Source organism: Fusarium phalaenopsidis (genome assembly GCF_050370095.1).
Source record: "Fusarium phalaenopsidis strain FUZ10S chromosome Unknown contig_32286, whole genome shotgun sequence".
NCBI lineage: Eukaryota > Fungi > Ascomycota > Sordariomycetes > Hypocreales > Nectriaceae > Fusarium > Fusarium phalaenopsidis.
Genome location: NW_028145413.1, coordinates 255,416 through 279,859, shown reverse-complemented (window position 1 = coordinate 279,859; position 24,444 = coordinate 255,416). Strand labels below are relative to the sequence as shown.

Here is a 24,444-nt window from a genome sequence, read left to right as displayed (position 1 = left end):
TCGCCATCTGGAAGCCACCACCACAGCTCCTCAGTTAAGCTAGGCTCCCAATCCTCCGGAAACACAGGAGTCACGGCGAGTCTCGCACCTCTCCCCGATTACCACGACTAATGGCACTCGCGAGACATCCAGAAACGCAGCACAATCTTCCGTAACTTTAGGCGCGATATGAGGTTTAGCCAGCAGCTCGGAAAATTTCAAGAAAGCCTCCTTGCTTTCAAAGGACATCTCCGTAATTGCATCGTAGCCGAGGTCGGATGGTGATCCGCTCATCACTTCAGGTAGGTACCGCTGAGCCTCATCCTCAGAATCGACTTGGAGCTGAGAGATGTATCGTCGCGTATGGCTCACGGGGAAGAGGCTGCCGCCAAGCTCTTTCATGAGCGGCACGTGGACGTTTTCATAGTGAGCGCGGAAAGCTGTAGGCGTCATCCCAGGCTTCCGATATGCGAAGAGAATAACTGTAAAAGCCATTGTGAAGAGTCGAGGTAGTAGGTTCAGGAACAAAAAATGAGCTCGCTTGAGAATGAGAGTTGTCATAAGATGAAGGAGAAAGAAACAAATAGAAGCGACTGAGACGACCGAAGGCAAGATGATTTCATGTCCGGGGAAAGTACCCAAGTGGTTTGAGAGTCAGTAGACGGGGGGTGAGTCAGTCCAGGCTTGTCAGTCCAAGAGGGGTAGCTCTAAATATTCCTCATGAAATGGCTCGAGTGCGCCGGCGCGATACGAGTAGAGTAGTGGTTTAGCACAACACTTTCGATCACCACAAGACAACCGCCGACAAATTAACCATGAAGACCAGTCACCAAACCCTCATCCAGCAAGCCCTGGAACGCTCCCTGGAGCTCGGCGAGATTGGCATCTCAGTCGCTGCTTACCACCGCGGTGAGCTGATTGCAGATGCTACGGCCGGCGTCATGAACACGGACACCAAGCGGCCAGTTGATGCCAACACTCTTTTCTCAGTCTTCTCTGTCACCAAGGGCATTACAGCGCTGGCTGTCCACATCCAGGCCGAGCGGGGCCTCCTGGCCACTGACGCACCCGTCAGTCGCTACTGGCCAGAGTTCGCCGCCCATGGAAAGGAATCCATCACAGTGGAGGATGCCCTCTCCCATCGCGCGGGAATCCCCCAGATGCCAGCGACAACGCCTACGCAGATGGCGGACTGGGACTGGATGATTGCACGTATCGCTGAGCAAGAGCCCATTTTCGAGCCTGGGAAGCACAATGCTTACCACGTGCTTGTCTGGGGGTGGATCGTGGGAGAGATTGTGCGGCGAACAGACCCGAGGCATAGGCCATTCAACGTGTTTGTGGAGGAGGAGATCTGCAGACCCTTGGGAATCTCGGATTTTCATCTCGGGGTAGCAGACGACGATCTTGACCGGGTTGCCACGCTGTACGGAGGGGACAGCTTTGGAATGGACGATAGATACGGCGTTAACCCCGCTGGCGTCTTTCCCTCGGGCAAGGTGCACAACCAACGAGAAATCCAGCAGGCGGTAGATCCAGGTGCAGGTGCCATCACGACCGCCAAGAGCGTTGCACGTATCTTTGCTCTTATTGCCGAGGGTGGCGCCCTGGATGGCGTCCGTCTAATGACACCTGAGCGAGCGGCTAGCCTAGTGCGCCCCCGAAAGGGTGCGTCTGATCCGGACAAGGTACTTCCAATTCCAGTCTGGTTCGGGGCAGCGGGGTTCTGGCTTGGTGGTGAGACCGAGGCCTCGGATCCCCTGGTAGGCGACCACCGGGATATTGTATACAGCCCTGGAGCAGGGGGCTCGATCGCCTGGGCGGACCTTCGAGGCGGGATTGCAGTGGCAATTTGTCACAACAACATGGACACGCCGTCTGTCAGGGAGCCCGAGAGGACTTTCGAGCCCATTGTTAGGGCAATTAGGCAGATTGTTACCGAGAGAGTTGCCAACGGCTTTGGTGGTGATTGTTGATTGCGAGAGTGCCCCTCTAGTTATCTTCTGGCGTAGTTATCCCATTTAGGGCTGGGCTTTAACTAGATCTATCAAAAAACATAATATCAACACATCATATCATCATATCCCAACGCCAACACAGTGGCCTTGAGTGCCAGTAAGAAGATTCAACGGGGTGATTGGCGGGGATCTCGTGCGGATGCATCTTCCGTGGTCCCGGCGTCAATTACGAGCTCCCTCGTTCTTCGTATTCTAAGAGAACCCGAGCCAGCCTCCCGTATGTAACAGGTTTGATTCGGCATGGGACCGACGACGGTTCGATTAGGCGAGGCGCATCCGCAGCCATGGGAGGGGCCGCTGTCCCCGTACCCCAGGTTTTCCCCGCATCCATCATGGCCGAGCACCATGTAGTGTTACAGTATTTAGCCAACCGTGAAAGGGGACGTGGTGATCGTCTTCCTATGCCATTTTCCCCCTGCGCGGTCCTGCTTGCGTCGCCCAGATCTCATAGACAGCTCCCATGGCACCGCAGAACGTCTCAGCCAGCACCAGCAATGGCGACCTCGACAGTGCACCAGAAGTCCAAGAACCACCCCAGGATGAACTCCGCCGAGCAAGAAAACGTGCCACCGATCGCAAATCTCAAAGACAGCACCGTGAGCGCCAGCGAACCTACATCCGCCAGCTCGAGGACACGATTGAGACCTTGAAGGCCAGCCTTGCCCAGTCCAACAACGGTCAAGTTAGTAGATTGCTAGAGGAACAAGAAATACTCCGGGCTAGATGCAAGCAACTCGAGGCTACGATTCTACGCATCGCCGGCCTTGCTAGCTCCGTGAGCGAGCAGAAACTAGACTCCAAGGACGCTGATCTGGAAAGTGAGCGCCATGAAGGCGCTGACGGGCCCTGTGCGCCCTTGACCGTGCAACAGACCCCTCCTCCAGACGACATCATTTCGGTATTTGCGGAACAACCACAAGCTCTGTGCGATCCGCCGTTGTCTTCTCTCGATCAGGATCCCCACCGAACGCCGTGTGCCGCTGTGTTGGAAATACCCGACCCTGTCCCGACTCGGGAGTTGGACTTCTTTGATCTCTCGGATTGCTTTCCAGTAGCATCCGTGGACGAGGTTGACCTGGCTCAAGCCGACAATGCTGTTGCTGACATGCCCACGCTTGAGGTGGAAGGTCGTCAAGATAGCCTGGAGCGTTGCATCGCAAGCATTTTAGACGGGACAGCTGTCAGCCTGGACGTGTTGCCAGCCTCCATCATCAGACCTAGCCCCTTGGCTGCCGAACAGCGAGCTCACACCAGCTCATGGAACAGCCTACCAGTACACCTCTCGATGCCCAAAGTCTCTAACGATATGGGCGCGTGGGATAACATCATAATGAAGATGGTCAACGAAGCCCGGCTCCAATATCGGTGCGGTCTGTTTCCAGTCGAGGAACCGAGTTTGAGGAATGTCCTGTCAGCTCAGTCAACCGACGTCCTGGCATCTCGCCTCTATCACCACATTTGTTCGTATGGTCCAATGCCACTCCATCTTTTGCTGTCGATATTCTGGATTCAGTATGTCCTCCTAAGGGTATGTTGCACGGTAGCTCCTCTGGGTGAGTCTTGTACTTACTGGTGTTAGTGGTATGTTCTTGGGACTCGTGTGGATTTCCTCCGAATCCCCGAGTTTATGAGACCTACAGACCTGGAAAGACGCATTCCACATCGGCCATGCATCGGGATGTTTGCTTGGTAGGTTTCGCTTCACGTCAAAGCATCTGTGTGATTACTCATGAGCTTATATAGGCCTGACATCCGGCGGGCATTGATTCGAGACTCGGCCAGCACCGATCCTGAGTACATAGGAATGGAGCTGATGCTACACATGAGCAGAAACTGGGTTCCGGGAGCGAGTGTCACGGGGGAGCTTATTGGTAGCACGGATGTTTTTGCAGTCATTGAACATCAGTCGTGTAAATTGGAGTTTTGGAAAGTGGACAAGAGCTTCAAAGGGAAGCATAAGCAATTTGAAAATTGCGGGTTAGGTTAGACAACAACATCACTGCCAATATCAGCTCGGGTTTATGATATACGAAAGACCTTCTCAACCACCTTTTGAAGCACTTGTGCACAGATTTGCCAGTCTATTCAAGCAGAGCCGCTTGACTACGTTGAGCGCACACTGATGAGCTCTGACTTGCTTTGAATGCTAGCCACACCTTAAGGTGCCGTCCTTACTTGAAACTGACGGTAGTATGTGACATGTGACGAAATGACAAAGGCGGGGCCGAGGAGCTTTGTCAGGAGTTCTGACTCGTCTTGTTCTCGCTTACAAGCTAGGGGAGCTATTCAACACAGTCGACGCGCAGGGTATTAGAACTAGACATAATCGAGGTGCAGAAATTGATGACTTCCTCTTCACTTTGCGTTCTTGACTCTTCAGGTTCACTAGCAAGCTCAAAGCGAGAGCTACTTTCTTCCCTCTACCACTATAATCCATTGACTCCTTTCCCCAATGGCTACTATTGAGCAGATGACTGCCCTCGCGGCGCAGCTCGATGCTCGCACAGATGAAAGTGCCAAAAACAGGCCGCTCACCGAAATTTGCATCTTCAAGCTTCTCCCCGAGTTCGCAAACGATCATGCCGCCGTCACGGCCAAATTTCAGGCGAACGCCGTCGCTCAATGCAAGCCTGGATCGCCCCATGCGCGTGGGATCCGCAAAATCTCATGGGGCTTCTCAACCAATGACCCGGCTACCTTTGTATGGATGCTCGACTGGGACAAGATTCAAGACCACTGGGAGTTCTGGAAGACACAGGGTTTCCCGCCTGTGATCGACGCCATCTCTACGCTTTTCCAACCGGGACGGCCGTTGGTGATGCACTATGACTTTGGTGGCGAGGGAATGCTTGATCGCGACCTGTCAGTTGTCAGGGTCGCGGTCTGGGATGATGGTGAGGAAGGAAAACAGAAACAACGTGCTAAAGAGCTAGCTAGTGGTAAAGGCAGCGCAAAGCAGGGTAGAGGGGGGTATTCTGTCGATGTTGACCAGGACACATGGTGGTGCTCACTGTTAGGGTATGAGAAGGAAGAGGATGCTCAGAAAGACGGGGTGTATGCTGCTGACGGGGCCGAGTCTCACATCTTCCGCCTTGAGTATGCTTGACGCTGGGATGGAAAAACTGTCAACTCTCCTTGAATAAAATTATGCATTCAAAGTTGGCGTTCATCATCAGGCCGAAGCCTCGTCCGCGCAGAAGCTCACTTGAAGAGCCCCGACTATCTGTTCCCAACAGTCTTCGACGTCCTCCTTCCGGAAGTCTTTGTTGTTCTCTTTGTAATGACTGAATCCGTGAATCGCTTCAGGATATTCGTGCTTGGTCACACTGACGCCAGCCATCTTGAGGTTTTCAACATACTTCTCAGCTTCCAATTTCAAACAATCCTTTCCTGCAACCATCACAATCGCCGAAGGAGGTTGAAGAGATCTAAGCAGAGAAACCTCGGTCATCAGCGGCGAGACAAACACTTGAGACTTGTCGATATAGGGAGGCAGGTATGATGCCTCCATCGTTGTCGCTGCCCACGAGGGCAAACTTGAAGCTCGAGTCTCTTGGTCGCAATCACCCAGACGTTCGTCATAGCTACGATTGAGGTCGACGCTCGGGTAGATTAGAACCTGGAGGGCTTGGTGGAAATTCGAGGGGAGTGCACTCCGGAACTCAGCGCATGGCCCGGAAGTAAACGACAGAAGCAGCGACAGACTGGCCGTTAGGTTACCGCCGGCAGAGTTTCCTATGATGGCGACTCGTGATGGGTCAACGGTGATATCAAGTGTTTCCTTGGCAGTCGGGCTCAGAGCCCATTTGAGAACTTCATAGAGCTGGAGCAGTGCGTGCGGATAAGGGTATCGTGGCGCTTTGGCGTAGTCAACCGATATGACGACTGCTCCCACCTGACCCCGATTTCCATTAGCACTGATTTGGTTGTGAACGGAATCTTTCAACCGTGGTGGTATCAGCAAGTAAACAAACCTTGTCGCACAGTGACCTGTCGATGTGTTCTCCATCAGAAGGTTGACCCAAAATGAAGCCACCTCCCTCAGCGACCAAAACGAGGGGATGCAAGCTTTGAGTGGTGCCCGTAAGGCGAGGAATGCAGACCGAGATGTTGACCCTGCCCTCACCTAGGCCGGGAGTCGTGACTGTTGTGAACTTGTCGAAAAGTTCGCCAGTGCCAGTCATGTATGCGACAGCTCTCCGTAAAACCCAGGCCGTGACATGGAGGTAGCACGCGTATGGAGTGCTATAGCCTGGGCCATTGGAAATCTTGGGCGAGCTGATAGAATCCTGATGCATCGTCATGTTTGATGTCCAGAAAGGATGGCGTGGTAGTGCTGTCCGCGGGCGAAGTGGTAGGAGGAATTTTAGTGATCAACTCTACATGCAAACGCAAGAGACTGGGTATGATGAGAGACTGAAAATGCAACTCGTCTCGGTGGCTCTACCAGTTGACAAGGTGGGAAAGCTTCTCAACGAAGCTTGACTCCGTCAAGCTGACTCCGCCAGACTGACTCAGTCCCGCTGACCACTCCCTGGGCAACCCTCCTCCGATACTGGCATTCAGCTGACAATTTGGATTTGACTCGTATTGGAAAGATTCATGAAGGCGCTCATAACGAGAGAATAAATACCCAAAAACCTTTGATAATTGGGCTCTAATGTGAGACAACAGACATTCACAACATCTCTGGATTCTTAACACAGTCTTGTTACAAACGTCTGAGTTCTTTGTTTTACGATTTGGCTTTTCGCTAGTTACATAATTGCGGTAACTGAACCAAGTTTGTCGCACCGGTGTCCAAGTCCTATTGCCACGGCAAACCGTTCACGCAACCGAGCTTTAACAACATGACACTTGATAGTCAACCTTCCAGCGCGTCAGAAACCTTGGCGCAGCCCCCTGCGGCTTCTCTCGACCAGAGAGAGGTTTCGACGACTTTGCTTCCTGAAAAGCTCAGGCTGTCAAGCCAAGTGGGAAAGGCCGAAGCATCAACATTCCAGCTTCGACAACAATGGCATTCCCAACCCAGGAAGATGCGCATCATCCACGTCGGAGCCGGCGCGACGGGCTTATGTGCAGCTTACAAGTTCGAGCGACAGCTTACTAACTACGAGCTGGTGTGCTACGAAAAGAACGACGAAGTCGGAGGCACATGGCTGCAAAACAGATATCCTGGATGTGCTTGCGACGTCCCTGCTCACATCTACACGTACACTTTCGAGCCGAACCCCTTCTGGAAGTCGTACTATGCCTATTCGCCCGAGATCCAGGACTACTTTGTAAACTTTTGCGAAAAGTACCAGCTTCGCAAGTATATCAAAGTGAAGCATAAGGTTCTGTCTGCCACCTGGCACGAAGAGAAGGGGCAATGGGCAGTCGAGGTTGAGCATGATGGTCAGGTTGTTACTGATTGGTGCCACGTCCTCGTGAATGGTTCTGGGCTTTTGAACAAGTACAGATGTAAGCTGGCTTGACTTTTGGATCCTGCTATGACCGCGCTAAGCAATTACCCAGGGCCCGATGTCGAAGGCCTTCACTCTTTCAAAGGTTCTCTGATACACTCCGCAGACTGGGACCGTAAGTGCCCTCCGTCAGAATGAACGTCATGTACAAAGCACAATGTCGCTAAACAACCCGAGAAGACTCTGTTGACTACGCTAACAAGCGTGTTGCTGTGCTTGGCAATGGATCCTCTGCCATTCAGATCATCCCACAGGTCCAGAAAGGTGAGAGAACCCTCTACCAGTTACCATGTGCCTTTTGCCTTGCTAACTGTTATTATTCAGTCGCTTCAAAAGTCGAGTGCTTCATGAGGGGAACCACTTGGATCTCAGCCCCCATGCCGCGCGTTCCTGTTGAATTGACTTCTGAAAAGGAGGGGGAGTTCATCCAGGACAAGGAGGCTGTTCATCCATCTATTGGACAGTACTTCTACACTCCTCGGGAAATTCAGAAGCTGGCCAGTGATCCCGAGTATTTACTCAACTATCGCAAGAAAATCGAGTATGCCATTAATGAGGGATTTGCCATCTTTTACAAAGACAGTGAAGCGTCTGAGATGGCGCACAAGTACATGGTGGCCGAGATGAATCGGAGGCTCAAGAACGACCCTGTCCTCACTCAGAAACTCATCCCGTCCTGGCCAGTCGGTTGCAGGTATGCTATTCCCACCTAGCCGAATTATCACTGTGAAAACACCACTCACGCCTGCTCAGGCGTCTTACCCCTGGAGACGGATACCTTGAGGCGCTTATCGAGCCCAACGTACAATGCCATTTTTCGGAAATTACCTCGGTTACGGGTACAGGACTCGTCACTCGAGACGGCGGATCCTACGAGGCAGATGTCATTGTCTGTGCAACTGGATACGACATGGCATGGACTCCTCATTTCCCTCTCATTGGCAGAAACGGCATCAGCATCCAGAATGCCTGGAGCCCCGAACCGAAGTGCTACTTGGGAATAGGAGCCCCCGGCTTTCCAAACTACTTCGTCATGAACGGTCCCCGTGGAAACCTCGCCAATGGCACCGTTCTCCCGTGTTTCGAAACAGAACTTGACTACGTGGTCCACGCTGTCAAAAAGATGCAGAGCGACCGCATCAAAGCACTGGATGTACGAGGGAAAGTCGTTGACCAGCTCAACGAGTACATTGATGCCTGGCACGAGACGAGTGTTTTCTCTGCGCCGTGTCGCAGCTGGTACAAGGACAATACCGCCGACGGGAAGGTCCGCGTGTGGGGAGGATCAGTGAGTGATGATGCTCCTGGGAAAATATCATTATACATTAATGCTAACAACTGTCTCAGTCGGTGCATTTCCTCAAGACTTTGAAGGATCCAAGGTGGGAACACTATGATATTGATTATCTAGACAGTAACCTATGGACGTTTCTCGGGAATGGTAGGATTAAGGCGGAGTATGACCATAGCTTTGAAGGCTTGACGCCCTACTTGCGTAATTCCGATAGTCCATGGACGATTGAGTGAGGGGAATGCTCAATCGGATGTATCGGACTCCTTTGCAAGAAACTTACCAAGTGGACCATGTTATCTCAGCCGCGGCCAAAGTCCGCGGATAGTCACCGTGATGGGAATATCCAGCTCCGGGCTTTTGGGAGTGGATTTTAATAGTAATTTAATGCTCTCATTATAGTCTCATGTCGTAAATGTCTGCCTATTTATGCTTCATATTTCGGGCATTCCCCGCGGTGCCTCCTCATCACGGTACTACATCCGAACCTCATGTAGAACATGACAAATGACCCCCAACTACCACGCGGGCTGACGACATCAGTATCTAATCCTTCAATCGGTACACTCGGATTGGTGGTGAATGATGAGTTGATCCTGTTCTGATCTTTGGGTCCGTGGGTGAGACATATATTACACCTATAACACCCCTATCCTTTGAAGGTGCTTCAAGTAAACTACCTCTGTTATCTGTATTGTGTACCATGAAAGCGTCATCCCCTTCACTCATTCTTTTCCTCTTTCGATACTTTACTATTACCGACGCTGCAGCCATGAGCCCATCAATCCCACCTTCGCCGCCACTCTCCATAGTCAAGAGGGCGACCAACGTCTCGTGCGGTGCTGACCCTCGAATGCCCGCTGGCGCTTGGGACTCGCATCTTCACATCATGGATCCAGTGCGCTACCCTCCAGTTGAAAACATTCCCTACAAGCCAGCCGTTTATAATCTCTGGGACAATACCATCTTCGAGAACAGCATTGGCTGCGATCATGTCTTGTTCGTCCAGACGGCAACGCACGGCTATGATCTGACGTTGATGTTGGATTCCATGCGTGCCGTGGGAAACGAACGCGCGTTGGGTCTTGCGTTATTCGACCCAAACACCACCTCACATGAGCACATTCGCAGGTGGAACTACGAGGGTGTCCGCGCCGTGCGTGTCAATCTCGTGACTTACGGTGATGACACGCCGATCAATGAGCTGAGGGACCAGATTGAAAAGTACGTCGAGCTTATCAAGCCTTTTGACTGGGTTCTTCAACTGTACACCAAGATGGAGCGCATCATCGAGCTCGAAGACTTTCTGCCTAGTCTAGGCGTGCGTGTCGTCTTCGATCACTACGGCGATCCCATTCTGCCAAAATCATCTGACCCTGTCAACCCCTACGACATCAAAGGGTTCGAATCTCTGGTGCGACTATTGAAAACAGGAACGACATGGGTGAAGATCTCGGGCGCATATCGTCTCAGTCACGTTGACTCGGACATCTGGGAGGACCTTGACCCCGTGACTCTAGAACTTTTTGAGCAAGCACCTAAGCGAGTGGTATTCGGATCTGACTGGCCCCATACTCGGTTTGAAGGGCTGGATGTTAGGCCTTGGGTGTCTCATCTGCTGGATCTGACTGAGGGAAAGCAATGGCTGAGAGAGAGACTTTTCAGGGAGAACGCTTTGGAACTTTGGGGAGTGAAAAAGAATGAGTCCACTTGAAGGTTTTTGTAGTCACATGAGATGCTCAAAAAACACCATGGGCTAGTCAGGGTTGAAGCTGATTAACGAAGATGGGCAGTAGAAGAATCAGCCAGGTCCAAAGAAAATGTCAAGTTATCAATCTTAAATGCCTGCTGCTTACTGTTCGACTGACAGAATGAAAAACTGCTGCAAATGCTGCCTATTTATGAGAACAATGCAGTCTGATGAATTTCCAGGGGGTATATCAAGGCCAGGTTGTCTATAGTCGCCTGGCTCTTCGGCCACACCCAAGTCTTGATCGGCGCATTGATTCAAGTTCCAGGTATCATGCGGTAATTCCTCTGAAGGCTATTGCACTAGAGTTTGCAAAAGGTCCAAAATTTACCGTCCCGGCATAGGCACCCGCGGAATTTGGCCGTGGCATCTTACCGATGTAACTGCAACCAGCACTGGCTGGCACGATGACGCAGGGACATCCCGAGGAGGGGGCTTTTAACAGAACGTGGTTCGTAATTGTGGTTTAAAAATGATTTCCTACGGCATCGGGATGGGTAGTGACGATATTGAGATATCACTGCACTGCCGAGGCTCAGCCATTCTATCATACCCCAGCAACCATGTTTCCACCAAGAGGAATTACTTCAATACTGGCCAAGGCGCCCAGTGACATTGTCATTCTATCTTCATTACGCACTCCTATATGTCGTTCAAATCGCGGATCACTGAAGAATGCTTTCCCTGAAGAGCTCCTGGCGTCTGTGCTACGAGCCACAGTCGAGAAGCTACCTAATCTCGAATCTTCTATCATAGAAGACGTCGCAGTCGGTGTAGTATTGTCTGAGCTTGGGGGATCCAAGGCGGCGCGCATGGCCATGAACCATGTTGGCTACCCATCGACAACTTCTCTCTATACTGTCAACCGCGCATGCGCCTCGTCCCTCGAAGCAATCTCGTCTATCGCCTCTCAGATCCGAACTGGAACTATCTCGGTAGGAATTGGGGCGGGTATGGAAAGCATGACGCGTAATTACGGCAGTCGAGCTATTCCTATTGATCTCTGGCCAACTTTAAAGGAATCGCCCGTAAAGGACACGCTGGATTGCATTCTCCCCATGGGTATCACCTCTGAGAACGTGGCCGAGCGGTATGGGATCTCGCGGCACGATCAGGATCTTTTTGCAGTCAACAGCCATTTGAAGGCAGCAGAAGCGAGGTCGTCAGGACTTTTCTCAGCCGAGATTGTTCCTGTTGTGCAGAGCAGTCTTACTGGATCAGGAGACGTGGTTGTGGACACAGACGATGGAATCCGCCCGCAGGCTAGCTTGGAAGGTTTGGCAAAGTTGAAACCAGCTTTCAAAACCGACGGCACCTCAACCGCTGGAAACTCATCTCAAGTGTCAGATGGCGCCGCTGCAACACTTCTCATGAGGCGCAGTGCCACAGAAGAACATGGTTTAAGCAGCAACATCATGGGAAAGTTTGTTTCTGCAGTCACGGTTGGTTGTTCGCCAGATGAGATGGGCATCGGACCAGCAATTGCGATCCCGAGGCTGCTCGATAGCGTTGGTTTGACACAGAAGGATATTCACAGATGGGAAATCAATGAAGCCTTCGCGAGTCAAGCAATCTATTGTCTCAAAAAACTAGACCTCGAGAAAGCATACTTGGATAACAGGGTTAATCCGAACGGAGGTGCTATTGCCCTAGGGCACCCCCTTGGCGCAACGGGTGCAAGGTTGACCAGCACTTTGATGCATGGCCTGGGGCGGCCTGATGGCGGTGAGTTGGGCATAGTCAGTATGTGCGTTGGAACTGGCATGGGCATGGCTGGATTGTTTGTACGAGAATAGATTTGAGGTCGTAGATTCAGAAAAATAGACTAAACCGCTCAATTTACTCCGAGAATGAGACTGTTAAGACGAGTTTCTTGGAGCGATTATAGGATCAGTTCAGTGGTGGTGGTACAACATAATCAATCTCGCCTCCAAGCAAGTTTCAAACTGCAATGATGTAAGCATGGCTTGTCGCCCGCTCTCGAGCTTCCACGTTTATGATCATCAAGACCTCCGCGGACAAGTCCCGCGCCCAAAATCCGACATGATGCATCAGCTTGAACTTCAGTAGCCAGTTATTCAACTAAACTCGTGCCAGTTTCAGGCAAGGGACTAAGGCCTTGAACCAAGAACGCGGGGAAAGCTCAAGGATCAGCATTGTGAGAACAGGATTGACACTTTTCATGGTCCGGGGTAGCTTCTCAGTCACATGTATATAAGTCGCTGCAAGCAGTACTCAATTACCGGACAAACCAAACAGGATAGCAGTTCAATTACAACGGAAACATCATTTCCTGAATCAAAAACATCTTGAATATGCCTGCTATCGAATTCACGAGTTCATACGGGAGCTCCCTCCACCATCTTGTGTCGGGCTCTTACACCAACAGAACTCTATTCCTCCTCGCTTTTGATACCATTGCTCGGACTTTGACTTTGAACTCTACAATTCCTGGCTTTGGTCTTCACCAATTCGTTACTAGCAATGCTGCCAAGACCCATGTCTATGCTACTGCCATGAGCGAACCCCCTCAGCTGTTTTCGTGGTCAGTTGATCAGAATTATCAATTTACTCACCTTGATACGGTGAATATCAGTAAGTTTGCAATAGTGTAGAAATCTCTGATACAGCTACTGATACTACCTAAGCCTCTTCTTCATGCTATTTTTCTGATGATGGCAACTTGGCTTTTTCATCTGGTGGTTCAACCGCCAGCATTCATGCTCTCACAGAAGTCGGTGGCATTGGCAAGCAGGTTGAGGAGCTCTACATGGTACCTGAAGAAGAAATTGTGAATGTGAACAAGACAAGAGCGGCTGTGGTAGGTTCAATGCATACCCTCGTGGCTCTGAACCGTCAGTACTAACGTTCCCCCCCAAGCTCTATGGCGCTCACGCTTTTGATATCAATATCAACCGAAAGGGCTTTGTACCACATTTGTATGCACTAAACCAGGTGTTTTGTAACTCAAGTGACTAATTTAGTCCAGGGGGATGAACTCCATCTTCATGTATGACATTGCGGAAAACGGTACTGCTACGCCTCTGTCGATTAATCTCAGCCCTACCGAAGGCGATGGGCCGCGAAACTCTTTTCCCAGTAAAGATGGAAGACTTCTCTACGTGGTAAGCGACCCCGAGTATGGGAAGCTATACAGATAGCGGACACTGATTTGATTTGTGTCAGATGACCGAGCACAGTGAGCAGAGACATGGGGATTCATGCGACCATTGTTACTAATATCTCTAGGCCAATGGCTTGATGTATATGACATTCTTGAAACCCGTCTTGAGCACGTCCAGAGAGGCAGTGCCATTCCTGATGGTGAGCCATGATATCGAAATCTGCAGTTTAGCACTATTTAACCAGAATTTACAGATATGAGGGGCATCTATACCTTCCGTGGCAATACAGTCCAGATGTCACGCAATGGCAAGTATCTCTTCACGAGTACTCGCAGCTGGAATAACACCGAGGCAAACGGATACGTCGCCGCCTTTGCCCTGGATGACGCTGGCTATCTCAAGCAGGAGAATGCTGTCTCATTCTACGAGGCGCCAGTTACTCTCGGATCTGCAGGTGGTCTGCGAGTCGCTCCGTGGCAAGATGAGACGAACAGCGACCCGAACGGTATCACGGACTACATGTATCTCAGCGATACTTCCGAGGGCTGCATGTTCATCCTTGGTTGGACCCCGTCGAACTACAGCCTCGATCTGGTGGCTTCACTGCACTATCCTGACAATAGCACACCTTACGAAGCAACCTGGCTTGACTAGCATTCTTGCAAGCACGTCTCTGGGATGCATTGAGGCTACAGCATGTCCAAACCTATTTATTTTAAAACTTGGAGCAGTGCGTGGCGAGGAAAGTTACATAGCAGCAGAATAATGCCAGTTTGACGCGCAAGGAGCGTAGTCCGTTCAATTTCCGTTGCATGATGGGATTTGGCCGAGAATGGAGACAGTTGAAGTTGCTCTGCCTGATCTTATTAGTCCAAGGTCTTTTGCTTCATTGCATGTCGATTGTGCGACAAGAATTCGTTCTCTGCTGAATGCGACCACAACTACCTCCAAGCTCTTTTGGCTTATACACTAGAAATACTGCCTGTATGTGCAGCAGCTCTTTATTGAGCACAGGCTTCTGCATTTGCCACCTGCAATAGCGTGAGCCAAGCAAGAACTGAGCTATTTTCCCATGTCAGACATCAACTCGTATCTCTAGCCCGGAAAGCATTTAGACACACAGCCTGGGTTTGGAAACAGCGGCTTCTGTGATGTTCAGGGTCCGCTATATGCAAACACAATTTACTACAGACTTGGGATGTTTTTACATTCATCGACCGTTCATTCCTAGCTTGGGTTCCTCACATGTTACTCTCTATAACGGTGTTGGAAGAGTATTATTTCTTTCTCCGACTGCATTGCAATATTCTTAGTCTCAAGGGCAGGATGATAGACAAACATAAGACGCAAGGGAGAAAGTCAAACACTCACCATCTAATGCCACAAGAAAGCGGCTCACACAGTTGTAACATGCAACCTAAATGAAATGCGGTAAGCTTCTCTAAGAGAAGTATTGCCCAGAGACTGTACATACCGTCGCCACAACTTCCACCACTTCTTGGTGACTGATGAGACCCTTGAGCCAGGTAAAGGTTTCATCAGCAACTTGTACATTTCTCGTCATCTCGTCCGCCACAACACAAACAGCCCATTGCTTCTCAGTAAAACCATGTGGCCTTTTACTGCGAAGCAAGCTCGCCTCCTTCAGTATCTCATTCATTGACTCTGAAGTAACACCGCTATTGACGGCCAGTGGGGCATGGTGCATCCACTCATACCAAGCTCTGTTGACAACGGCGATGCGACAGATGGCGAGCTCACGCAGGTCATCGGCGAGCAAAGTCTTTGTGCGGATGGCCCCTACAAACGTGTTCCAGCCGGCGGCGATGTGGGGGGAATGTAGTAGTGCCAAGTCGAGTGGTTGAATAGGACGAGGGTGACGACGGGCCGCAATGGCGGCCACAACGGTCTCCTCTTCAGGGGAAGAGGTTGGTGGAGGGTTGGGGATGTAAGGAATTCTCATGGTGGCTGGTTTGTTTGTCAGGTCCATAAGAGGAAATAGACTGCCTGAAATAACAAGCCAGTTTTAGACATGGGAAGTGTTATTAATATCCATGCTAAACAATCACTACATAGTTACTCCCGGCCTCGTTCATCACGTCAACGCTCTTCGCTTGTTGGACTCTTGGTCCTCATTCCCCGCACTCGCCGCGGAAATGCGCCGCGGAGATTGACCGAGCCAATCATGGTAAGCAGCAAGGTCTCTCGTTTCGCCACTTTCGGACTGTGACCTAACGTTGGCGACGCTCCCAAGATTCGGATTTCCCCCGTCGGCCATCTCTGTTTCCTCCAAGTGATCCAAGCTTATCTGGAGATCTGCCTGATACTACGGATACCGTCATATCTTGTCCCCTGAACAATGGAGACCAATGGCGGACCAGCATCAGAGGCACAGGCACTTGGTCCTGCCTCCCCCAACCGCTCCAAGAAACCGCGTCTGTCTCGCAAATATCGAGGCTTAACATGTGCTAATTGTCGTGCCAAGAAGGTAACACTTATCTACCGGCCTGATCTAATCGTGGAATTTGTTAATATGGATGATTGTTGCTAACTCGTCCCACGATATCATCAGGTCCGATGTGAAGGTAGTCAGCCAACGTGTAAAACATGCGAAATCTACAATGTGGAATGCCGCTACGACAAACCTCCACCGCTCTCTCAGGTTGTCGCCATGGCGCGGAAGCTGCAGGAGGCTGAGGAGACAATTGGGAGACTCCAAGAAGTCGGTCCATCAGTTAATCGTCAAGGCACGAGAGTATCTGTTGCTGAGAGAGTAGCCCCAGCTCCAGCTTTGTTCGCGACCAAAGACCTTTCTGCAACCGTACCGTTGCCCCCGCGACACCACATGGAACCGACTGTGCCAGATACGTCACCCATGACACACCAGGCCCATTCGAAAGACCTACAAGATCCTTCTCACCCAACCGAAGCCATCAACAGCACCCCTCAAGACTCACTGGCCATCGATCTCAGCGTGGATGAGCACGGCAAGATCTGTTACTACGGCCCGACATCTGCTGTCCATGAACCTCTGGGCCTGGCCTCGCCATCCACAAACTCGCTGACCCGTGGCGACGGGTCCAAGAGGACCGACGTAAGGGCATATTTGGTATCGCGTGCTCAAGAATCTACCATCTGGGAGGAATTTGCACTAGGAAATGCGGCCCTTCAACTTGGTCTACCTCGTCAGGTTATTGCAAGGCTGCTTCATCTGCACTGGACCTGGGTTGCTCCTATGTTCATGTGGGTGTACAGGCCAGCATTCATGCGTACGTACTTTTCTTCATAAAAGCTACCACGTCCATAACTAACTCTTGTTATATTAAGGTGACATGACAACTAGCGGTCGCTACTACTCCGAGCTTCTTCTCCTTGTTTTATGTGCTCATGCCTCCAAATACCACGACAGCAACCACGCGCAACTCCTCTTCTCTCGTGTTCGATTGCTTCTCGGCGACGAGATACAAAAGTCCAGCTCCATCCCCACCATACAAGCCCTTCTCCAGTTGAGTGCCCGGGAACTGGCGCAAGGAGCCATCTCACAGGCGTGGCTGTATAGCGGAATGGCCTTTCGGATGTCAGCAGACCTTGGCCTGCAGCATAATGGCCCCGATATTGCCGATCTCAAGGGCTTCGATCCCGTAGATTTGGAGATTCGAAAGAGGTTGTTTTGGAGCTGCTATTTCTGGGACAAGTGAGTTCATCCCACCTACGCAAAGAAAGCAACGTTTTCTAATGTGAACTCCTTGCAGGGCCATCAGTCTCTACACGGGGAGACTCCCTGCCGTTACGGAACTACCGCAGAGCCCCATTGACTTTAGTAGGCACACTGCAGCTGATTCTATAGTGTCTGTGTACTGACTGACCTTCTGTATAGTGGATGACTCGGCAGAGTCTGAAGTTTGGTCACCTTACTACGAAGACACTTCACCTTTGACTCGACTGGCACCCAGCCAGTATCCCGTTATGCAAAGCCATGCTGTCTCATGCTTTGAAAATTCTTGTAAACTCTCCGTCATCATCAACGACATCATAGTCCAGCTTTATTCGAAGCGAAGCAGGGCCATTACCGAGTCATCCCTGAACGAAATCAAGGCTCGCTTGGATACTTGGCGGAACGAGTCTCCCGTGCACCTACGATATAACCCAGAATTCTTACCAACTATATGCCCGCCCCCACACATCATCTCCCAGAAGTAGGTGCCCTCTCTCGGCATTGCCCCATTCTAGCTCACATGTTGCTGACACTTGTGAAAAGTCTCCTATACTTCACCTCTGTCATTCTAGCGCATCGGCCGTTTTGGTCTGCTCCAGCTTACTACCAAGTATGCATGAGCGCAGCCCAGAGTATGGAGAAGCTGCTCCTGATGCTCGAGTCGACCTTTGGCTTCGAGAATATCACCTACCTCATGGGATACTGCATCTACACAGGTGCATCAGCTGTTCTCGAGGATGCCAAGATTAATGACGGCGCAACACATCCAACCATGCAGACATTCCTGAGGGCCCTCAACCGAGGCATGGCAAAATGTCCGCTCCTGGAGCGTAGTCTGCACATCATCATTAAAGGCCTCAAGCGAACTCCTGCTCAGCGAGCACCGCCCGATCAGGCCTTGTCTGATAATGCCGTCTCAGCCATAATCAACAGCTACATCCCGGCGTTCCCATATCTTGATCCTGCAAGCCCAAACGATTTTGACATGGACGCGTACCTCAACGGTATGAGCATGGATGCCATGGCGTCTCTGGACTGTTATCCTGAGCTACAAATTGATGTGGATGAAGTGATGAGACACGCACCGTAATTCCGTCAAGTGCCCTGTCTAACACATCGAGGCGTGCGTCTCTACCACAGCGGAGAGTGAGACTCGAACGCGTAGCGCAAGTAAGGAACATTTTGTCAAGGATATTCTTAGTCAAGCTCTGTTGTCAGGATTTATAGTTGACTTGTACAAATCATCCTTTATTCCAAGTCCCTTATCGTGGTTATTTTACGGCGATGCTTTAAACGTGTCTATCCATTACATGGGTATCAGTTCTGAATACCTGTGTTTGCTTCGGCTAATGTGTCAGCCTTGAGAGCTGGTCTATCGGCCTTGCCAGCCGTGGTCTGTGAGAGGTTGTTAGTGGTTCACAGATAAAGATTTGGTAGCTCAGGGGGGCTTACTCCTCCATCGACAGGCATGATGAGACCCGTGATCCAACCAGCCTCCTTACTGGCCAGGAACAAAATGGCTATCATCCCAATGTCAGCTTTGGGTATCTGAGACATGCATATCTTGAGCTTGCTTACCGTAGCCAACATCCCAACCAGTACCCTCCTTCTTCATCAGATTCTGGTTAATTCTAGCCTGTCTCATCTCATCTGTCATTCCACGTCCTCTTGTCATGGGGGTGTACACCATTCCGGGCGCAACACAGTTGACGCGAATGTTCTCACGGCCGTGATGGGCAGCCATGGCACGTGTCATCTGGATGATGGCTCCCTTTGTTGTTGGGTAGAGCAAACTGGGGTTTCCACCGAGCACTAAGCATGTTTTAGCCGGGCTAGCTTGTTGTGTATGGTGGAAAGATGCTTACATCCGCTCACAGATGACATGTTGACGATGGATCCTCGACCCTGCTTTCTCATCTCGGGAATGGCATATCGGCTCATCATGACCATGCTAGTGACGTTGATTCGAAAGTCCCTGTCCCAAGCATCGAGGTTGATTGTTGTGGCGTCACCCATTGCGCCGCCTACGCCGACTGTTTGTATCGTCAGTGTCAGGAGGTGTTCATGGCTCTAATCATGGATGTCATCTGACGTACCAATATTGACAAGAATGTGAACAGCCCCCCACAGTTCGACAGTCTTGTCGATAGCATTCTTGCACGATTCTTCTTTCGTCACATCGGCTTGGACAACCTCGGAGATACCGCCCTCCTCATCAATCATTCGTTTTGTCTCCTTGGCCCAGTCCACGTTGTAGTCTACGAGGACGACCTTGGCACCGTGACGTGCAAGGAGGATGGCAGCCGCACGGCCGTTGCCAATCTCGCCTTCACCAGGGGGGTTAGTCTCCTAGGAACGAGAGAAAAGATGGTGTAGGCGCTGTAGCGTCGGTAGACTGACCATCCATGCGGGAACCTGCACCAGTAACGATGGCTACATCTCCAGTGAAGTCGAAGGCTCGAGGGGGAGTCATTGTGATGTGGGTGTAGAGGAAGTTTGTCTTAAGAGGTTTACTCGAGTTTCTAGCGCTGGTAATTGCCAAGATTGGTTGACAAATGCTTGGTGATCGATTATCACTGAATAAATAATTTTATCACTAGGCCGATGATCCCACATCGTCCATCACCGCGGCGAATTGCCAGACTCTGCTGGTCAAGACTCCGGGGACTCGGCGCGGACAATGGCCGAACAACCCTGCTCCTTTGAGTGTTGAGTCAGGAGGGGAGGGTTTGCGAGACTCGCGATGTGGGGGAAAAGTGGAAGTCTCCATTTGGCTTCCCCCCCGGAATCTCATGCTGAGATTGCAGAGCTCTGGTTAGATTTGTTGCATGGTGTTACTATCGCTGCATCGCAATGGTGATGCCCCTTCTTAGCACGCCCACGCAGACTTTGAAATGCGTTATCCTTTTTAACGTCGATGTTTTTATGACTCATGTAGCCTCTTACATTGATACCGTCTGTAATAGGATGAACTTGAATGTTTATATCGACCCTGAATAAGGGCAATATCTGTTCATTTAGGGACTGGCCGAGTTTATTATCGGTCTACATAGTTGCAGGTCTGTCAGAGGATCGATTGAATGCATTGTGAATAAATACTCAGATAACGCAGGGGCCCTAGACGCCACCATTGATATACACGCATATCTACGTAAGACATGACATAGATGAGATGAATACCTAACAATGGGGCACTTTAGTTGGGAGCACGCTTCACTACGTACAAATCTATGTTACAGTCTAGTATTCGTCTATTTGTCTTGGGACATCTATTGGGATAACCAGTAATCAAACCACGCCACAATGCTCGCAAGGCTCTGCTCCTTCACCCACCCTATGGCTTATTAGCGCAACTCAACACAACACACTCTAGGGGTAACAAGGCTCACGTTGGTAAAGATCCTTTGGATCACCTCTTAGAGCAAATCCATGCTCGACACCGGAAAATACCTGGTAGTGAAAGACCTTCTTGTTAGACTGTAGGATATCTAGTGCTCGACGTCGCGAGGCGACGTCAAACGTGTGGTCGACCTCTGAGCAGGACAGAAACAGAGGCTCTGTGCATAGTCAGTGAGCCCTGTCACCCCTGTGATCCTGAAGGTGTAGCTACTTACTTTTTAGATCATGGAAATGATGTTCCTTGAGGAACGCTGGGTGAGCAAAGGCCCCGACCGTCACTGTATCGGCCTTCAGTTCGTTGCACACATAGGGTGCCCCGAAGCAGTAGCCAACACAGGCAAACTTGGTCGTGCTCGCGCCGTAGCTCTTCTTAACGGCGTCGACCCATTTCGGAACCGCTGCATCAGCAAAGGCTGTGTGCTTGCGCTTCCAGGCCTCGTAGTCAAAGTCCGGATTGTGTGTATGGCGGTCTTTGCGATGCTTCCAAACGGGGTCCTGTAGCGTAGCGTTAGTCAATTGGACATTTTGAACTGTGTACAAGGTGTGAACTAGCCCCACGGAAGTAGTCGAGGCCTAAGACCAAGTAGCCTGCATCGGCAAAGGCATCCATGACCAACAGGCCATTGGGGAACATGCCCCATACGTCCGGAAAGTAGAGGAGTATGTGTCCATTGGCCTTGTCCGGTTTCGGTCTCGAGACGTAGGTTTCGACATCTGCGATGGTCTCCCAAGTGCCTCTGGACTCGCCCTCATGGATGGCCCCTTTGAGACAGCAGCTCCCGCTGGGCTTGGCCAGGTACGTCTCGCTGCTAGACTGCTGCGAGGCTGATTGGCCCATGGTGTGATTAAATGGATTAGAACTAGGTACGACGAGGGTAAACGGTCAAAGACGTAACTAATAGTTATTTTTGGCCAAGTTGGGCTTTGTTCGTGCTTGTATTCAAGATCATACGAGTTGCCTGTTATCAACTAAATAACCCTCAGTGTTGGATTAGAGGCGGCTGTCGCCCACAGACAAGAATCACAACATCCACTTCTCGGTTTGCAGCCGCGGAAACTCGCCGTGGGGATACTCCAGCGATTCATGAGTCTTTTGAGTCCCTCTTGATTGGTCAATGGTGGTGCCGAGTCAGGCCAGCCCCATGGGGTAAAGGTGGAGATGCTAGCAACCCCAGAATCTGAAAAGTTGCTTTTACCATGCGGCCATGCACTTGTTAAATAGTACCCCGACTCTCCCTCGAGCAGCCCGTTCTCGAAAGTGTTAACCCAGCCTCTTTTCTGCTTTGCGCACAACAAGACCATCTGCAACAATGACGGACGTTCCTAAGCCCATCCCCGAGTCTCCTCCCAGCGTCCATGCCATTGAGGACTCGGAGCTCAAGGGCGGTCACAGGGACCTGGACATGAATGATCGGGAAAATGCCGTCGGTTACAACGAGTACCTTGAGGCTCGCGATCTTGAGTTTTCAGATGCCGAGGTGCGTTGTCCATTCCTCCCCTGGCGCCTCGATTGCTCTGGCTAACACAATTATAGGCTAAGAAATTGCGATGGAAACTCGATCTCGTCATCCTTCCCATGTTTCTCATCACCCAAGCGCTTCAGTTCATGGACAAGACCTCTCTCAACTATGCCAACCTCTTCGGATACCAGGAGGCCCTGGGGCTTAAGGGAAATCAGTTCAATTACCTCTCTGCAAGTCAGTCTCCTCCTCGAACACGCCCATTCGTGCCGTATGTCGATAGCATCTTACTGATACGAATACTGTAGTGGTCTATGCCGGCTACTTCTTCGGACAGTACCCCTGTGGATGGCTGATTGGTCGCTTTCCCGCGCAGAAAGTCATGGCCATCAGTGTCTTCTTCTGGGGGCTCATGGTCATCCTCATGACTCAGAGCCGAGACTACTCAAGCGCGCTGGGTGTGCGCTTCATCATGGGTATCTTTGAAGCTGCTGTCACACCCGGTCTGACCCTCATGACTGGCTTTTGGTACACCAGACGAGAGATCCCACTTCGCCAATGTATCTGGTATTCATCGCTGGGTTGGGGTGGTATCGTAAGCTGCATACAGCCTTAGCATCTTCAGAGCGGTGACACTGACATTTGTTCATCAGGTTGGCTCATATATTTCCATGGGCGTTTCCAAGCTCCCTGTTGACCTCAAGCCTGAGCGTTGGGAGCTCATCTTCTTCATTGTAGGTCTCACGTAAACGGGAAGCTTCAACACATCAAGACTGACACTTTCCAGCTCGGCGGGGCTACATGTCTCTGGGCCTCTGTCATCTGGTTCCTGCTCCCCGATTCTCCCTCAAACGCCAGATTCCTCAACCATCGCGAGCGCTTGATTGCAGTCAAGAGAGTCGCAGCCAACGAAACAGGTATCAAGAACAAGGCTTTCGACAAGAGCCAAGTTGTCCTTGGCTTCACTGACCCCAAGACCCTGCTCATCTTTGTCTCGGTCTTTGCTGCGTACGTCAAGACGCTTATGCTGGCACTTATGGTCTGTCAACTAACCTTGTTCATCTTGCAGTGCCATTCCTAACGGTGTTGTCAACTCCTTCTCGACCATCATCATCCGAGACATGGGCTTCAGCACTACCAAAACTACACAGTTGAAGTCAGTCGGAGATGCTATCCAGATCATTGGTCTCTTCATCGGTGGAAGCATTATTCTCAATGTCCCAAACTGTCAGTTAAGCCCCCTCAATGCCCTGTTGTGGTCCGCCTTCTAACAGGATGAAAAGCGCGTCTGCTCACTGCCACGGCTGCTAACATGATCTGCACCGTTTCTGCGGCGTGCATGGCCTATCTTCCTCGAGAAAATACCTGGGGCCGGCTTGTATGTTTCTGGCTGGTCAACACGCAGTCGGTCGGCTTCACCGTGTCCCTGACTACCATCTCCTCCAACATGGCTGGATATACCCACCGCTCTCTCGCCAGCGCCTTGGTCTTGTAGGTACCCCATCATAGGCCTGACCAAACTTGACTAACGCAGCATGTCAGCACGGCCTATTGCTGGGGAAACTTTGCCGGTCCTTTCGTCGTGAAGAAATCCCAGGCCCCCCATTTCACCGGTGCCACAATTGGACTTCTGGTTGGTTACGCCATCAAGTTCTGCTGCCATCTTGGTCTTCTGGGTAAGTTTCATATCTTTTTCGGGAAGTCAACATGGGACTAATACCTGAATTTCCAGTATACATGTTCCTTATCAACAGGCACCGAGACAAGACATATGGACCTCCTAACAAGGAGAGGAGTAACGAAGCTGGAATGAGGGATCAGACTGAATTTGAGAACAAGGACTTTCGATATGTTCTGTAAATCAATACATGGTTACCGTAGCCTGGTAAATACCCGTTCTCTCTTTTGGACGTTTGGTAGATAGTTCTATGGGGCAATGCAAACAGCACATGATTAGGTGCTACACCGGAGACTTCAGGAACCATTCATCAGTTTTGAAATTTATATTATGACTTTGATCATAAGTCTATTGACTTAACCGGTGCATCCAAAGACAGGTGGTGTCCGGTACCTCTCCTTGTGTCAACAGTCTTGTGCTCGTGCAGTTAGTTAATGCTAGGAACTGCCCCAGATAGAACTAACTATCCATTCTCTTTGGGCTCGGTTGCATCGAATCTTGATTTGATCAAAGTCCGACAAGTGGCCATGGGGAGCATCCGAGTATGACCGATCGGTGACCACC

The 24,444-nt window shown here is 50.8% G+C and overlaps 12 protein-coding genes across 12 annotated transcripts; 8 read left to right on the top strand and 4 right to left on the bottom strand.

Annotated features, from left to right (window-relative positions):
- Positions 1-794: 794 nt before the first annotated feature.
- Positions 795-1,955, top strand: LRP88_02373 (serine hydrolase domain-containing protein; the record flags this gene model as incomplete). The annotated part of the gene is made up of 1 exon (XM_083239025.1): positions 795-1,955. One exon carries the CDS (start codon positions 795-797, stop codon positions 1,953-1,955), a length of 1,161 nt encoding a protein of 386 aa, XP_083104155.1.
- Positions 1,956-2,457: 502 nt separating this feature from the next.
- Positions 2,458-5,103, top strand: LRP88_02372 (bZIP transcription factor; the record flags this gene model as incomplete). The annotated part of the gene is made up of 5 exons (XM_083239024.1): positions 2,458-2,679; positions 2,728-3,525; positions 3,577-3,686; positions 3,741-3,888; positions 4,468-5,103. The coding sequence occupies 5 exons, from the start codon at positions 2,458-2,460 to the stop codon at positions 5,101-5,103; spliced, it is 1,914 nt and encodes a 637-aa protein (XP_083104154.1).
- A 66-nt stretch (positions 5,104-5,169) lies between these two features.
- LRP88_02371 (Alpha/Beta hydrolase protein) lies at positions 5,170-6,295 on the bottom strand (the record flags this gene model as incomplete). The annotated part of the gene is made up of 2 exons (XM_083239023.1): positions 5,170-5,892; positions 5,972-6,295. 2 exons carry the CDS (start codon positions 6,293-6,295, stop codon positions 5,170-5,172), a joined length of 1,047 nt encoding a protein of 348 aa, XP_083104153.1.
- Positions 6,296-6,847: 552 nt separating this feature from the next.
- LRP88_02370 (flavin-containing monooxygenase) lies at positions 6,848-8,859 on the top strand (the record flags this gene model as incomplete). The annotated part of the gene is made up of 6 exons (XM_083239022.1): positions 6,848-7,460; positions 7,515-7,577; positions 7,640-7,726; positions 7,787-8,156; positions 8,216-8,754; positions 8,810-8,859. The coding sequence occupies 6 exons, from the start codon at positions 6,848-6,850 to the stop codon at positions 8,857-8,859; spliced, it is 1,722 nt and encodes a 573-aa protein (XP_083104152.1).
- A 666-nt stretch (positions 8,860-9,525) lies between these two features.
- LRP88_02369 (uncharacterized protein) lies at positions 9,526-10,467 on the top strand (the record flags this gene model as incomplete). Its single annotated transcript, XM_083239021.1, has 1 exon — positions 9,526-10,467. One exon carries the CDS (start codon positions 9,526-9,528, stop codon positions 10,465-10,467), a length of 942 nt encoding a protein of 313 aa, XP_083104151.1.
- Positions 10,468-11,066: 599 nt separating this feature from the next.
- LRP88_02368 (acetyl-CoA acetyltransferase) lies at positions 11,067-12,299 on the top strand (the record flags this gene model as incomplete). Its single annotated transcript, XM_083239020.1, has 1 exon — positions 11,067-12,299. The coding sequence occupies one exon, from the start codon at positions 11,067-11,069 to the stop codon at positions 12,297-12,299; it is 1,233 nt and encodes a 410-aa protein (XP_083104150.1).
- A 519-nt stretch (positions 12,300-12,818) lies between these two features.
- LRP88_02367 (Lactonase, 7-bladed beta-propeller-domain-containing protein) lies at positions 12,819-14,282 on the top strand (the record flags this gene model as incomplete). The annotated part of the gene is made up of 7 exons (XM_083239019.1): positions 12,819-13,098; positions 13,152-13,324; positions 13,384-13,442; positions 13,493-13,628; positions 13,690-13,702; positions 13,753-13,827; positions 13,882-14,282. The coding sequence occupies 7 exons, from the start codon at positions 12,819-12,821 to the stop codon at positions 14,280-14,282; spliced, it is 1,137 nt and encodes a 378-aa protein (XP_083104149.1).
- A 787-nt stretch (positions 14,283-15,069) lies between these two features.
- LRP88_02366 (AhpD-like protein) lies at positions 15,070-15,591 on the bottom strand (the record flags this gene model as incomplete). The annotated part of the gene is made up of 1 exon (XM_083239018.1): positions 15,070-15,591. The coding sequence occupies one exon, from the start codon at positions 15,589-15,591 to the stop codon at positions 15,070-15,072; it is 522 nt and encodes a 173-aa protein (XP_083104148.1).
- Positions 15,592-16,503: 912 nt separating this feature from the next.
- LRP88_02365 (transcription factor domain-containing protein) lies at positions 16,504-18,433 on the top strand (the record flags this gene model as incomplete). Its single annotated transcript, XM_083239017.1, has 5 exons — positions 16,504-16,897; positions 16,956-17,322; positions 17,381-17,448; positions 17,506-17,824; positions 17,887-18,433. 5 exons carry the CDS (start codon positions 16,504-16,506, stop codon positions 18,431-18,433), a joined length of 1,695 nt encoding a protein of 564 aa, XP_083104147.1.
- A 227-nt stretch (positions 18,434-18,660) lies between these two features.
- Positions 18,661-19,816, bottom strand: LRP88_02364 (SDR family NAD(P)-dependent oxidoreductase; the record flags this gene model as incomplete). The annotated part of the gene is made up of 6 exons (XM_083239016.1): positions 18,661-18,738; positions 18,796-18,863; positions 18,922-19,155; positions 19,209-19,376; positions 19,440-19,670; positions 19,744-19,816. 6 exons carry the CDS (start codon positions 19,814-19,816, stop codon positions 18,661-18,663), a joined length of 852 nt encoding a protein of 283 aa, XP_083104146.1.
- Positions 19,817-20,612: 796 nt separating this feature from the next.
- Positions 20,613-21,580, bottom strand: LRP88_02363 (Alpha/Beta hydrolase protein; the record flags this gene model as incomplete). Its single annotated transcript, XM_083239015.1, has 4 exons — positions 20,613-20,677; positions 20,733-20,900; positions 20,958-21,237; positions 21,323-21,580. 4 exons carry the CDS (start codon positions 21,578-21,580, stop codon positions 20,613-20,615), a joined length of 771 nt encoding a protein of 256 aa, XP_083104145.1.
- A 472-nt stretch (positions 21,581-22,052) lies between these two features.
- LRP88_02362 (major facilitator superfamily domain-containing protein) lies at positions 22,053-24,062 on the top strand (the record flags this gene model as incomplete). Its single annotated transcript, XM_083239014.1, has 9 exons — positions 22,053-22,220; positions 22,277-22,439; positions 22,511-22,797; positions 22,856-22,936; positions 22,990-23,210; positions 23,272-23,429; positions 23,486-23,693; positions 23,745-23,878; positions 23,935-24,062. 9 exons carry the CDS (start codon positions 22,053-22,055, stop codon positions 24,060-24,062), a joined length of 1,548 nt encoding a protein of 515 aa, XP_083104144.1.
- Positions 24,063-24,444: the final 382 nt, after the last annotated feature.